Raw genomic sequence first — 15,393 nt, forward strand, 5'->3', positions numbered from 1 at the left:
GAAACCAGGTATGTGTGTGTCTGTGTGTGTGTGGAAAAGGATGCATGGATATGAGATCATACCTCTTCCTCTAGCATATTGCCGAAAGAATTATCACCAAATGTGCTGCCTGTATCAGACATATCATCGAAATCGCTGCCTCCATCAACCTACTCATCTTCTGGATTATGAAATAACTTGTGTCCAGAGTCTCAGCAGATGGTAAAATATGTAGCCTGATTGAAACATACCCCCACACAACTCAACTCAACTCAACTCTTATAAAACAATTTTTTTTCTTAAAATAAAAGTTAAAAATAGATGAAATTACCTTCTGCCTTGTAAGTGTGTCCCAGTGGATATTCTTAAAGAAATGGTCCATCTCTACCTGTTTGTTTATCATTAATAAGTCACACACATTATTTATCAATTAACTTCCTACCTCTTTGCCTTTTATATATATATATATATATATATATATATATATATATATATATAATGGAGAGAGAAAATGTTAGCTGTACAGCCCCTATGGCACCAAGGCGTTGAGCTGGATTTTCAGTCAGCAACCTAAAATTGAAATAAACATAAACATAATTATAATTATGCATAAATATGTGATGATTGGATTGATTGATAAAAACGTAGAAACTTACTTATTAATCAGATCATATGCTTCATAGCTCATCTCCTCAGGAATCTTGGGCCATGTTATATCTCTGTTCATAATGTTGGCAAAGACTTGTTGCACCCTAACCCAACCAAATTCAGAAAATGAGAAGATGACCAAAGTACGTTTGTTACCTTTTTATGCAATGCAATGCAATCTACCCTCCATCCTCAACAAAGTGTCAGACTTTTATGAGAGTGAGTACCTGTGGAGATTCTGCATTAAACGGTGGTATCCCTACAAGTAGCTCAAAAAGAATAACACCAACAGACCACCAGTCAGCAGTTGCACCTACAAAAAACTAAACCAAAGGAACTAAGTGTGTTTCAACTTTCAATATATAGATAAGCAATAAGCAGAAAGACATTTGAATAAATGATAAAGGGTAAAGGGCAGGGGGTATAATTGTAAATTCCAACCATGTCCCGCGCCAAGAAGTATCTTAGGAGCCAGATAGTCAGGAGTCCCAACAACCGACTATTTCTAAGAAGTTCTAGTGGGATTCACTGAGTCAATTCCAGTGGCCTAAGCCCTTTTGATATTTATTAGCAACAATAGAGAATGCCTTCAGATAAGTTGAGTTATTTTAAGCGGAATACATTTAAACAACACTACATTGTCATCTGTTTTCATCTCTCTCAACTTGGCAACAAAGTTAGCAGGTTCTGAATAAAGTACACGTGGATCTGCCAAAACATGTCATACATACATACCTCCAGTTAAACAATACATTAGATATATCAAGAAAATGATATTGGCACAAATTACCAAATAAAAAAAAGTAAACACTACAATATGTCATTGTTGTCATCTTCTGGAAAGGACAACCTACCATTATTCCAGCAGTAACAACTATGGCTGGATAATTCTAAGATTTTACCTATTCAAAATAGACACCCATCAGTAATTAACTTCAACATTTTCATTTGATGATCTGTCAGATGGATTTATTTCAGTTAAACTGAAGCAAGATACATTGGCACTCACATTGTCAACTGGTGAATATGATTTCATGTAAAAGTAGAACTCTTCTTTCCGAGGATCACCCCATTCCTGCAATAGAGCAAGTCATTCACATTTAGAAAGAAACATACTAATATTATCATAGCATCCTGCTTTGAGTTTCCAAAACAAAAAAATATTATATGTAAATCACCTCCCATTCTGCAATTATAAGAGGAATAGTTGGACCAAGCATTGTAGTCACAACATCTACAAATGGTACTCCAGCTACAGTAGCCTTAAATAAATCAGGTCTCATGTTCACAACAGCACCAATAAGCAACCCCCCTTCACTTCTTCCATTAATGGACAGTTTTTCTTTCGTACAATATTTCTTTTGGTCTGAGAAGTTTTAGTTTCACCTATGTCGTTGGGTGATTGAAGGTGACGAGGCTGCGTTTTCTTCTTAGATAGAGGGAGGGCAAGAAAGTAAACACAAACCTCACATATTAGAGAGGTTATCGAAACCAGTAAGGGGAACACCAATGAAAAATCCAACGGATTATTGAGAGAAAAACTGATTTTTGTTTGTTTAAAAGCTATCGAAGTATCAAGAAATTTCCAATCCAGGAGAATTCAGAAAGCAGATAGATAGGTACCTGATTTGACTAGAAGCGCAACTGGACTAGGGTTTGTAAATTTAAGGAGTCGTTGTAGATGGAGTAGGGTAGAGGTGAAGAGGAGTTCATTTACGAATTTTATGTTGACATTATTGTGTCTAAATTTCACCATAAAGATACAATCGAGAGAGAATGGTCTTCGATTTTTGGAAGGCAGCGAGGCTGTTACAGAGAGGGGGGATCAGACTCAAATGGAGATCTAAGGAGAGAGTGAGCGGTCTTCGATCCGATCGATAGAGAACCATCGCCATAAAGATACGATCGAGGAAAATCGTCTTAAGAGGGGAAATTATTTGGGAAGAACTTGAAGCATTTGAAACCCTAGACCTTGATTCGATGTAACTTGACAGTGGACATTGTAGATTGATAGATTGAAGACCTGGAGCGATCCCTTGTGAAGAAAGTTGCGCGATTACAGAGAGTCCTTGTTGACCGGATCCAAAGATTCCGTCAATGGCTCTATCGGGTTTGGTTAACTCCCCAGTTTGGAATGTGCTACATCTGGTTCATGAACTTGCCAAGTCAATTAGGGTTTTTTTTAATGAAAAATGAAAGGGGTTAATGGATTAGGATGATGTTGTACCTGAGAAAACAAAGAAAAAGAAGGAGACCTCGCAGATCAATTACGATTCACCTTCGAGGTTTACAAAGAGATGGGATGTAGAGAATGAAGGGAGATCTAGAGGAGAGAGTATCAGAGAGGGGAGAGTGGATTGCAAGGATGAAAAATAGATAGAAGATAGAAAAACAAGGCGGGTTTTCAAAATTTTGGGGATTTTGTTTCCCCCTTCATTAACTAAAAGCGCGTTTCATTAAAATTATAAAGCGACATGTACGGACGACGCGCGTTTAAGATAAAGCACCCTCCGTGTTTCTAATTTTTTTTCTTGAGACACCAAATTAAGGGCACGCAATAATGCATGACGTAAATCCTTAAATTTTTTGGAGAGATAACACTATTTTAAGGGCACGTCCCATTGCGTATCGTTAATCAGCGTGTGTCGTAAAAAGCGCGTCATTAAAGGTCTATTTTCTAGTAGTGTCATCGGCATGAGAAGTAGTCTCCATTTTTAGGGTTTGAAGAAGATGAAGAATAGAGAATTTTGGGAATTTTTAAGTGTCTGATCGCGTAAACGTATAATGTACTCTAGAACCCCCTTTTATATGTAACGTTGGATGTTTTGAATTTGAAGCAGGATGCATTTAATGAGATCCGACATGGCACCTTGAAAATCGGACCAGTTCTGCGGAAAGTTAGCCACGCGTTAAAAAGTGTCGGTCACATCTCCTAGAAAATCGGGCTGAATACCATACGTCACGGTTACACAGCCTGTCACTATCCCCCTTATTGAATTGTAACCATTAGAACCCTTCGAATGGAGGCAAGGCTCTTTCACTTTTGGGATGAAAAGCGAAGTCATATGCCAGATGTTCGAAATCATCAGCCTGAGTTGGTATTACTCAGAACCTCAAGGATTTCGTGTGTGTAGTGTGCCAAAGAAAGGTTAGACAAGAAACAATTAAAAAAAATTGGAATGTAGTGATGTCAAAAATGCAATTTGACACGAAGGCAGTTAAACCCCGGGCAAAGGTTGCTTCATTAATCATCAAGAGAGATGATCAACAGCTTGTGTGTGTTCCCGTGAAGTACAATCGACTACTTTTTGATAAGCATCAAAGGGATTCTTTTAAAAGTAATTCTTGGGTTGGTTTAAAATTTCGTTACATGTCAAACTAAACATAAGTTGATAAATTGTAATAGAAATTACTTGTTTGACCAGTGTAGTCAGTTACATGTCAACCTAAACATAAGTTTTCGGCCCAATGACCATATCCCCATGAGTTTATGGCCGTAAACTCATGGGTGGTGGGTTCTTGGTTGCTAAATGGTCTTACAACACTTGTGGGGTGATGCTAGGTTTAGTTCTAAGGCATTGGAAGGGATTTGATCAACATATGGACCATATAAAGGAGTTTACGGCAATAAACTAGGATTTTACGGTCGTAAACTCTCAATTACCCATTCTTATTGTGTTTTGGTGATCCTAGGTTAAGCCCAAGTGTTTCTAGTCCAAAGTACAAGCCATGGAAGGAAGTTACGACACCATTTGACCACCACAAAGGAGTTTACGGCCCAGGAACCATTCCTTGGGGGTTTACGGCTGTAATCTCCCTAAGGGATATTTTCTTGCATGTTTAAGGTCCCTTACACAATGGTAGATGATTCTAGACATTATTCCAGGGCTTAGGAGGTGTTTAAAGGGCATTCTAACACCTTAAAAGGTGTTTACAGCCTATGAAAGGGTGTTTACGGTCCAAGCATGTTCTTGGGCTGTAAACTCATGTTTACCCCTCAAATGATAAGGTTTTGGTGTTCTAACTCCAATATTGTAAGCCCCTAAGTCATACCTAAGCTCCAGAAGTGTTTTGGAAGGGTTTTGGGGCTCCAAAACCCCATTTAAGGGTGTTTACGGATTGGGGCTATTCCTTGGCTGTAAACACAAGTTCTTGGTCCTATTTCATGATTTAAACACGAATTTGAAAGCCAAACGAATTATACTATGAGCTAGGAAGGATTACATACCAAATTGGAGCTTGAAAGGGGTGATTTTGGATCAAAGATTGAGTTTGTAAAGAGAGAGTAGAGAGAGTGAAAAAGCTTCAAATGAAGCCTACTCAACTTTGTATATGGTTTGAGTTTGAGGCTTGGTGGAATTCTACCCGATACCGACGTTAAACGGGGCTTTTGGTCGTACCCGATTAAGTTTTCGTAACCCGATGTGGTCGAAACTATAAATTTTCCAAGTGAATATTGGGAATGTTTTCACTTGTTTCTAATGGTTTGGACACTCACGAGATTATAATGAAGGTCTCAATTTAATTAACTTAACTGAAAACTTAACGGAAAAAATCAGAAATACAAACGGTTTTATTAATGGAAACGGGTTATCATGATAGAAAAATTTTTCGGATTGTCACATAGTCCATGGAGGTTAAACCCATGGAGCATAAGAATGTAAAAGGTCATGGAGAATTAAGGTTTGCATGAATGTAACCCTAGCTTAGCAATACTATAAAAGCATACCCTTAGTCCCAAAATCGGCACCCCTAGCAATTCTCGACACGACCTGCGACACAACACGAAATAAACGGGTTTGGGTTGAGTTTTTCAACCCGTCAACCCGTTTATAAAACTGGTCATATATTGGTTTCTCAAAAAATATACGGGTTAACCCACCAACCCATTTAGAACTTTAATATAAAAAAATTATATATTTTTTAAATGTATTAAGTATTATACCCTATACAATTTCTACTTTATACTAGGACAGTATACCCAATGTCATTGACCATTTGACACGTGAGTAACCATCTGCTGATTTGCATTACAACACGTTTGACGTTTGTCATAAATAAATAATCTCAGTATCTCACAAGAATGGTGACATGAACGATTAAATCGTTATCGAACGACGTCGATGGCTGCGTTTGAATTTTCTATGTTTGTATTAATGTTTTAGTTTGAACATGTTTCCATGAATGTTTTTAATTTTCATTTGGATGTTTAAGACTTAACTTTCTAAAATTTTGATATGTTTGCATCAAGAATTTATTCATGTTTAATTATCAATTTTATTTATGGAATCTGACCCACACACGAACTTAAATCTGACCCACGAACCTGTCAGCCTGTCAACGGGTTTAAATAAATGGGTTGACGGATCATATATCGGTTTATGTTCCACAACCCATGACCTGTCTAATTAAATGGGTCGTGTTTGGGCTGGTATATTTTGATCCGTCAACCCGCGACCCGCCAACCCGAACACGACACGATTGTCAGGCCTAGATGTAGGTAGGTAGGGGTGTAGTGGATTGAGGGTGTTAAGGTGAGGGTAGGTAGAGGTGGATGGGGTGGGAGTGGGTGTGTGTTTATATTTTAAAAAATATAGAAAATAATGATTATCAGTTTTACAAAAATTTCCAACTTCTTTGTAATTTTAGAAAACGAAAATTTTTCATTTTCCGTGAAAATTTAAGAAAAATAAATGAACTAAACGCATTTTCAAAATCTCATTTTTCTTAGAAAAAAATTCTGGAAAACAATCCATTTTTCTGTAACTAAACAAGTGTATGTATGTGTGTGTGTGTGTGGTGATGGTGTAGTAATGGTGTCGATGGGGTAGTGGTGGTGGTGATGGTAGGTCGATGATTGTGGTAGTGGTGCAAGGTGGGTGGGTGAGTGTGTATGGGGGGTGGGGTGGGTGTAAGTGTGTGTGTGTGTGTTTGTGGGGGTTAGTGAGTGTGTATGTTTATAGGTGTGTGGGTGGGGGTGAGTGTGTGTTTGTGGGGTTAGGGTGTGTGTGGGTGTATGTATGTTTGTGGGGGTTGTGTGTGTGTGCGTGTGTGTTTGTGAGGGTGTGGGTGTGTATGTGTGTGTTTATGGGGGTTGATGTGCGTGTGTGTTTGTGGGGGTGGGGTGGGATTGGGAGTGAGTGTTTATATTTTAGAAAAAATTTGGAATTACAGAAATATGAAAAATAATGATTATCGTTTTTTCAAAAATTTCCAACTTCTTTACAATTTTAGAAAACGGAAAATTTTTATTTTTCGTGAAAAATTTAGAAAAATAGACGAACTAAACACGTTTTCAAAATTCTCATTTTTCGTGAAAATTTTTTCCGAAAAAGAGTCCATTTTTCCGCAACTAAACGCACCCTTAATTTTCTTTGAAAATTTTAGAAAAATAGACGAACTAAATGCATTTTCAAAATTCTCATTTTCTTGAAAAAAAAATCCAAAAAACAGTCTATTTTTCCACAACTAAACGCAACCCAAAAGTTCGAAATCAATCTTAGATAATTCAGTTTTGTCAAACATCCCGTAAAGGCATTAAGTACATAGTAATAAAAAACGTCAAACTTTTGTTTGATGTTTTCACATGATAAGTAGACAAATGCTTGCATAAACGAGGGAGAAACCTACAAATAACGATACGATTGCCTTAAACAAAATTGTTGATGGCGAGAGACGAATTATATGTCATCCTCCCTAATAAATAAATATATTTTTGCCATATATCATATTTTTATTTATTTTGTTATATATAATTTTAAGGTTGTTTTAAATTATTTTTATTCCACATGTTATTTTATAGTTTTTTTATTTTATTAAATTGTAGATAGTATTTAAATGCAATAATAAAAACATATCAATTTCATAAATGAACTTTTCTTCTAATTTTAAAATTATTATATTAAAGATTTATTAATTTTCTTTCTTGATTTATTTAAATTACTAAAGTTAAAACTTGTGTATTACACGTATTGATTAAAGAAAATACAATATTAAAATATAATAATCAACATTTGTTTAAAATAAAATTTTGAAATAAAAAATAGAAAACATATTAATTGCAATTTAATATAATATTTATTACGTTTGATAGTTTACATATATACGTATAAGTATTTTACTTTACATTATGTGGCTTTTTAATTTTAAAATTTGAAAAAAAAAATCATTAATTGAAATGTGGATATTATTTGTTTAAAAAATATTACAAAATAACAAGTTTTAAAACTCATTATAGATTGATGTGGTAAAATTATCTTCATTTATTATAGTAGATGATTTGTTTAAATTTAAAAAAAAAAAAAAAACACTTTAATTTTTATAATTCAATATTTTCTTATTCTTCTTATAAATTCAAACTTCTCATATGCTTAAAATTTTGTATTTAGTGTTTCTTTTAAATAAATTTATATAATACATAGATCTCACAACTAATTTTGTTATTATAATAATAGAAAACTTATGGTTGACCTTGACTAATTCTATGATCAACCTCTTAATATAAAAACAAGAACAAAATCTTCGTTCATAAACAAATTATGACAAAAGATTCATGCATTAATATATAAATATTAGTTAAGTTATTATGACAGAAGATTCAAACATTAATATATAAAAATTAGTAAGTTAAATACAACTATAATGTTTTTATATATTAAATTACATAACAAGTTTCCCTTTTAACTAACTTTCCAATTTTAAAATTTTAACATTTTATTATTAAAATATATCTATTCTAATAAATAAATATCCATTTTGACACATATCAATCTCTAATAAATTTTAACATTTGTTATTTTGTAATATTATTGAATTAAATAATATCACCATGTCAATTTCTAAGTTTTTTTAATTTTTAAAATTAAAAACCACATAATACATATACTAGGGTTCTAAAAAGCGCGCCATAGCGCGAGGCGTGACCTAACCGTTACGAAAACGTCCAATACGAGTTTGTTAAGCATGACACCCAAATAACGTGTCAAGGCACGCCTTACAACGTTATGGCGCGAGTTTCTTTCAAGGCGTGAGCCTTTTTTTTTCTTATCGGCTCTAAAATAATTGAGTTTTGTTAACTTTTTGATTCTAAATATTAATATAATACTTCTAAAAACTTAATATATTTGATAAAATTCAATAATTATATGATTTATCTTTTTTAATTTATATAAAATAATCACGCTTTGAAAAACGTTGTAGCTCGCCAATGCTTGTTATAACTTAACTTTGACCTTACCGCCAAACTCACGTCTCACGTTATTTAGAACCTTAACATATAGCTATATAAATAAAGTATTAAATGCAATAAATATTATTTTAAATTGCAATATGTTTTTTCCTTCGTGATTTTAAATTTTAATTTTAAAAAATACTTAATGTTTATATTTTAATATTTAATCTTTTTAATTAACTCAAGTAATATAGATCTCACACTTAGTATATATACAAAATAAGGAATTTATATTTATATATGTAAATATAAATAATCCAATATACAAAACCAAATGCATAAAAAGGCCATATATATGTTCTCTTATGATTATGAAGACTCCTCTAAAGCAATAGCCATCTCAATGGTCTCATTTCCCCTTTGTATCTTTAAGAGAACCTCATCTCCCACACCATAATCATCTAATGCTTTTAAAAACTCTGCTTTATTCCTCACCTGAATACATCAAAATTAGTACAATTTATCATCTTACGTTACTTACAAATCGTTTCACCAATTTAATTAATTTTTAAATATTTTCCCGTTTAATCCACTATTTATAAAATACAGGGCAAATTACCCAAAAAAAAAAAAAAAAAACTATTGTTTTGATTGGAAAAAAATAAAGTACAAGTGGTAAAATATAATATAATTTTCTCTAAAATATATGACACAAATAGAGTCATTTTATATAAAGTGCTTGAAATTATCTGCTTACGGGTTTGTTATCCACTGATACAATGATGTCACCGAGAACAATATTACCCGCAAATCCTCTTGTGGTGGGAAGAAGACCAATTTTTGCTGCCGGACTATTTGTAGGAACCTTAAAAACCGCAAAATTAAAAACATGTAGTGAAATTTCAAAATGATTATTACTTATTACCAGTAGAACAAGAGCTCCATTTCGAACATTAAGTTGATTTGCAACAACATCAGGGGCAATTTCGATATTTAATCCAGCTCGAACAACCTAACATACATAGATTATAGATATACACTATTAGGTGTTAGTGTAAATTGCACAACTATATTATATATATATATATATATATATATATATATATATATATATATATATATATATATATATATATATATATGGGTGTTTATTTTTAATTTAAAAGAACTTACTTTTCCAAACTGAATCAACTGAGGGACTATCTTAACTACCGTGGAGGAAGGGATAGCAAATCCCACCCCCGCTGAAGTCCCTGTCAAGTCAAAACTACATTGTCACTAATCTCTAAATTGGAATTATTTATTATGAGAGAAATAAAAAAAAGTAGAAAAATCACATCACCTGTTTGTGTAAATATCGCAGTGTTGATCCCGATTAAATTTCCTTTAGAATCTAACAATGGGCCTCCACTGTCAAGACATTATTTAAATGTAAGAAGTTGATATTATTGATTTAAAAAAAAAAAAAAAAAAAAAAAAAAAAAAACCTGTTTCCAGGGTTGATGGCAGCATCAGTTTGAATTCCTCCACCAATTGTGACTCCAGTTTGACTAAAGATGTCTCTGTTAAGGCCACTAATAACACCCACAGTGAGTGTGTGGTCAAACCCAAAAGGGTTGCCAATGGCTAAACATTGTTGACCGACTTTTAAGAAAGATGATTGACCGATTTTCATTGGCCTTAAAAGATCTCTAGGTGCTTCCACCTGTAATTTCATTTCACCATTTTATCATTTTAGTTTTTGGCCACTAAATTATTATAAATTAAATTGAACTTGAAAGAAAACCCATGTTACGCAATGGGGTCGGGTTTTTTTTTTTTTTTTTTATGTATTATCAGCAGTTTAGTAAAAGACAATGAGGACAATTTTTGTAATTAGTTTCGTACAAAGGGGTCAAACATGCCAAAATACAAAAAATCTTACACATATGGACTGTTTTTGAAAGAAAAAAACTTTACAGGGACCTTTTCTATAAATTAAACAATTGCAGGTACTAAATTTCCCAAAATGTAAAGCCTTTGTTGCAGGGACTAAATCTGTCAAAATGTAAAGCCTTTGTTTCAGGGACTAAATCTGTCAAAATGTAAAACCTTTGTTGCAGGGACTAAATCTGTCAAAATGTATAACCTTTGTTGCAGGGACTAAATCTGCCAAAATATAAAACCTTTGTTGCAGGGACTAAATCGGCCAAAATATAAAACCTTTGTTGCAGGGACTAAATCTACCAAAATAGAAAACATTTGTGGCAAAAGTCCAAAAGTGAAAAACATCACTATTCATAAGCACAATGAGAATTAATAGTATATATAATATAATACTTTTTTTACCATATTTTAAGGAACCTTTTTTACTGATTACATATCAGGGGCCAAATAGTGAAATACAACAGACACAACACACTTTCACCATTTATTGATTTAGCCACTGAAGAATTATTTTTCTTCAAATTCACTAAACTATTATTACAAAAAATTAATACATCAGGGGATAAATCGATGTACTTTATTCAATGTTTTTTTAATAAAAGTAATTTTTCCAGATATCAAGACAAAAAAAATACAAAAACCAGGTAACGAGAAAAATGGTTTTTTTTTATGGTTAAAAAGTAATAATGGTTTATTTTAAAGGGTAAACCAATAAAATGGCAAAAATATTTTCCAATATTATGAAAGGGGAGATTGAAAATTAAAAAAAAAAAAAAAAAAAAAAAATACCTGTAAGACAGCAAGGTCCTTGGATCGGTCTGCACCTATTAATTTGGCTTCAAAATTCTTTTGTACCCTTTCAATATAAGAAATTGGTGAGGTATAATTTATATAAATTACTAAATATAAATCATAAGATAAAAATAAATTAAAAAAAAAGAGTCTCACCCTTCTGAGGCAAGAATATTAACTTGTGCAACAACTTGTCCAGGTTTTGGATTCCTTGATAACGAATTGCCAATAACTGCTCAACCATAAGTGTAATTTGATGATAATTTTTATAATCATATTTAATATATTAATCATTTATGAAATTTTAAACAAAGGAAAACATTGTATGATATTACCATGGTAATTCGTGACAATGTGCCCTTCTTCATCCCAAACAACTCCCGAACCATTTCCTTCAGGAATCTGCAAATAATCTAGAAATCAGATAAAACTACTCTTATGTCCAATCATTAACAATGAGCTTTCTAGGGCTCTTTTTCTATAAACAAGATGAGGAGGGCATTCACGTCTTTTTACAGAGATAAGTCCTTTTTGTCTCATTGAATCCAATACATGTCAAACTTACTACAATGGAGTTTATAAGTTTGTTCAAAATTACCTCAACTACCCCTGTAACATTAAGCTGGGGGCGTAGAGTTACATCAAATATATTGACAACTGAGTAAGTGTTGTTCTCAAATAGCTTCACGATTCTTTCCTGCCATTGCCAAGCATACAGTCATACACATATCAATATACCTGCCATGAACATACATTATAAAGGGTAAAATATACAAGTGAACTGGTTTCAAGAATAGAATTGATAAGAATAATGAAGAAGAAACCTCAGGAGGAAACAGTGGCCCAGAAGGGATAACAACTGGTGTTACTTGTTCAAGTGTCACAGAAGGGTCTCCCAAAGCATTAGCTGATAAACAAATGTTCATATAAAAAAATTAGAAAGAAAATGAATTGCTTAAAGGAACAGGATGGATAAATGGATTGTTCGAACCTGATGAGTACCTTGAAGGGGGAAAGTATAATGGCATCAATAAACTTGTCAACAGCGTTCTTCGTGTTGTAAAAAAAACTTTTGTAACCTCTCCCAAATCATTGAGTGTTCTTTCGCCAATTCTGCATACACGAAAGAAAAGCTGCATCAAAAAGCATGGAAGTAATGATAAAGCAAATTGAAAAAAATCAGAAATAAGATCTTCGAATTTTCAATTAATCAGGTAATCAAGAGCTTAATGCTGAGAATAGTAAAGTGTTTCACACGGCATTACCACCCCAATTTCCCCTTACATTAGGTTAATTCTCAACAACAAACGCCCAAACTAGTCAATTACACAATCATATTTTATATCAATCCCGAAAAACAAACGATCAATGTACGTTAGCATACGAATTTCAAAATCGCAATGTAAGTAATTCAGGAGTAGGTAAATCCAAAAAAAAAAAAAAACAAATACGTTTTGGTGAAGATGCGATGACGAGGTGAAACAGAGTCGTCGTCATGATGCGTGTCTGAGGAAGAACACATAGATGAAATTCCATCGAAACAGAGTTTCCGGCGACCGACAAAGCGCCGTACAGGAGCCATAACTTTACTTTCCGTTTGCGGAGGAAGCATGTAACCATTCCAAGCCATCACCACTCCCATTATCGCATACAAAATCCCTAATTTCAAAATTTTAACTTATAGTACAGAAGGAAGATATGAATACAGCAAATTTGGCCAGTTCCTGTTTTTGCTGGTTTCGGCTATGCCATCGAGGCTTGTTACTTCTTATCGCCTCCGTATTGCTCAAAAATATCTTCACATTTTCAAATGGGTTCGAATTGCAACTTTGCAAGTCCAAAACAAAAATATCTTCACTTCTACAAAATTTACGGGTATTCACAAATAGTTAAATTAAATTCTTTTCATATCTTACCAATAAATTTTGATTGTGTTCTTTTTTTTAGACAAAACTTCAAAAATGTCCCTGTGGTTTTCAAAAAAATCAAGTTTAATCCTTAAGTTCAAAAAACCTCACAGATCGTCCATGTGGTTTCAAAACTTTTAATATTTAGTCATTCCGTCTAACTCCGTCAGCTTTCTGCAGTTAAGTGAGGGGCATTTTCATCATTTCAATACCCAAGGACCACTTATGAGGTTTTCTTTATTAAAAAAAAAGAGAAAAAATATAATTATTTAATAAAATGGCCCCACCCTCTCTCTCTCTCACACACACACACAAATATGAAGCCATATGTTCTTTACCATTTTAGAGTTCGCCGACGTCTCCATTTCCATAGATACAAGCTCCCACCCCTTCATCCCGTCGACGGTGGAGGAAAAATTGGGAATTAAAACATAAATGGGAAGAGGGCAAGACGCTTACATGAACTTTGGGATGGACTTGAGGCGCGATTGAGGGTCTTTCGGTAGAGGATGACGACTGTGGCAGGGTGGAGCTGAAACTTGATGGTGGTTGGGTGAGACCGTGTAGCCTATGTGTCATTTTTGAGTTCCAGTTGTTGGAATTTTTAGTTGCTCTATAAGAGGTGCCTGTGTTCTGTTGTGAAGATGAAGGCTGGTGATAGAGGTTATGAAGATTCTGGTTTCGTTGAGATGAAGGGTGAAGGTTGTCGACCTGTCAACACCAGCAGACCACCACCATCAAAGAAATTAGGGTTCTATAGAACAGATCAGAATCTAGGGGCCATCACTATCTCTCAAACTTTTCTTCAAGAATATATGGATTATGCCCTGTCAAGAACCCTAACCAAAAATCAGTTTTGATTCCAGGTTCATATATATTGTCCTGCACCTAATCTTAGTTGCTATTTGGTGGCATCTGTTTTTAGATTATTAGCTTTATGTGTATATTTTCATTTTCTTTGATTATAAATCTGTGTGTATTGAGTTCGGCTACAATTTGGATTTCAGTTAGAAGTAAAAACAAAGATTTCATGGTGATTTTCTTAAGTTGCACACCAACTGTTTGTGCAAATGCCCCCAATGACATCAATTTGTCCCCTCCCCCCCCCCCCCCCCCACACACACACACACACATACCCACCCTCCCACCCACCAAGCTGGTTGTTTCTCGTTTCACAGCTTCACCATAACAAAGATGATGATCATATGAAGATGAACATGGTAGAGAGAGATGTTTATGTTTGTGTATGTGTTTTTAAGAGAGTGAGATATGAAATTAGAGTTGGATTCCATTTTCTCTGACAGTTTTGCTTCACCACTTGACTTATTTTGTGATCTTGATGATATCCAACTATATGGATTTAAGGATAACGAAAGTTGTGAATTACCAGATTGTGATTTGGACAAGTTGAATGGTGATGAACTTGCTTGAACGAACACACTGAGGGTAGATGAGCCTTTTATTAATGAACAACTGGTTAATATTGTGTGCCTGTAAATTTTGCAGCAATTAGAAGAGAGTTTTTCAAGGGTTTTAGAGAGAGAGAGAGAGAGAGAAAGAGGGGGGGGGGGTTGGGACCCTTTAATATTTAAAAAAAAAAATTAATAAGGCAAAACTTCATAAATGGTCCATGTGGTAGTGAAATGACAGAAATGTCCTTCACTTAACGGCCAAAAGATAACAGAGTTAGCGAAAAGGATCATTTGTTAAAAGTTTTGAAACCATATGGACCATCTGTGAGGGTTTTTGAACTTATGGACTAAACTTGATATTTTCGAAAACCACATGGACCATTTTTGAAGTTTTCTCTTTTTGTAATTTATGGTAATCTAAGTGTTTCCAAAATTTCATATTAAATCGGGTATTTCGAGTTTGAAATATGAATAACCAATTTTTTCATATTATTTGCAAATCTTATATTCATTTAAAAATTTTAATTGCATTTTTTTAGTGCAGTTTTTTCCGGATTTA

The 15,393-nt window shown here is 33.8% G+C and overlaps 1 protein-coding gene across 2 annotated transcripts; it reads right to left on the minus strand.

The window, feature by feature from the left end:
* Positions 1–9,068: 9,068 nt before the first annotated feature.
* DEG8 (Trypsin family protein with PDZ domain-containing protein) lies at positions 9,069–13,337 on the minus strand. 2 transcript variants are annotated; one of them, XM_078992912.1, is made up of 13 exons: positions 12,967–13,337; positions 12,507–12,628; positions 12,340–12,422; positions 12,114–12,212; positions 11,851–11,917; positions 11,672–11,747; positions 11,513–11,579; positions 10,285–10,502; positions 10,140–10,207; positions 9,971–10,050; positions 9,723–9,809; positions 9,555–9,648; positions 9,069–9,292 (listed from the first exon to the last, which is right to left on the minus strand). In XM_078992912.1, exons 1-12 carry the CDS (start codon positions 13,155–13,157, stop codon positions 9,598–9,600), a joined length of 1,209 nt encoding a protein of 402 aa, XP_078849038.1. In that variant the 5' UTR covers positions 13,158–13,337; the 3' UTR covers positions 9,069–9,292; positions 9,555–9,597. The 2 variants fall into 2 exon arrangements, with proteins under 2 accessions (XP_078849038.1, XP_078849037.1); XM_078992911.1 differs by having other exon boundaries at positions 9,555–9,662; positions 12,967–13,335.
* Between the last annotated feature and the right edge of the window lie 2,056 nt (positions 13,338–15,393).

Source organism: Lactuca saligna, chromosome 4 (assembly GCF_052625555.1).
Source record: "Lactuca saligna cultivar CGN05327 chromosome 4, ASM5262555v1, whole genome shotgun sequence".
Classification (NCBI taxonomy): Eukaryota; Viridiplantae; Streptophyta; class Magnoliopsida; order Asterales; family Asteraceae; genus Lactuca; species Lactuca saligna.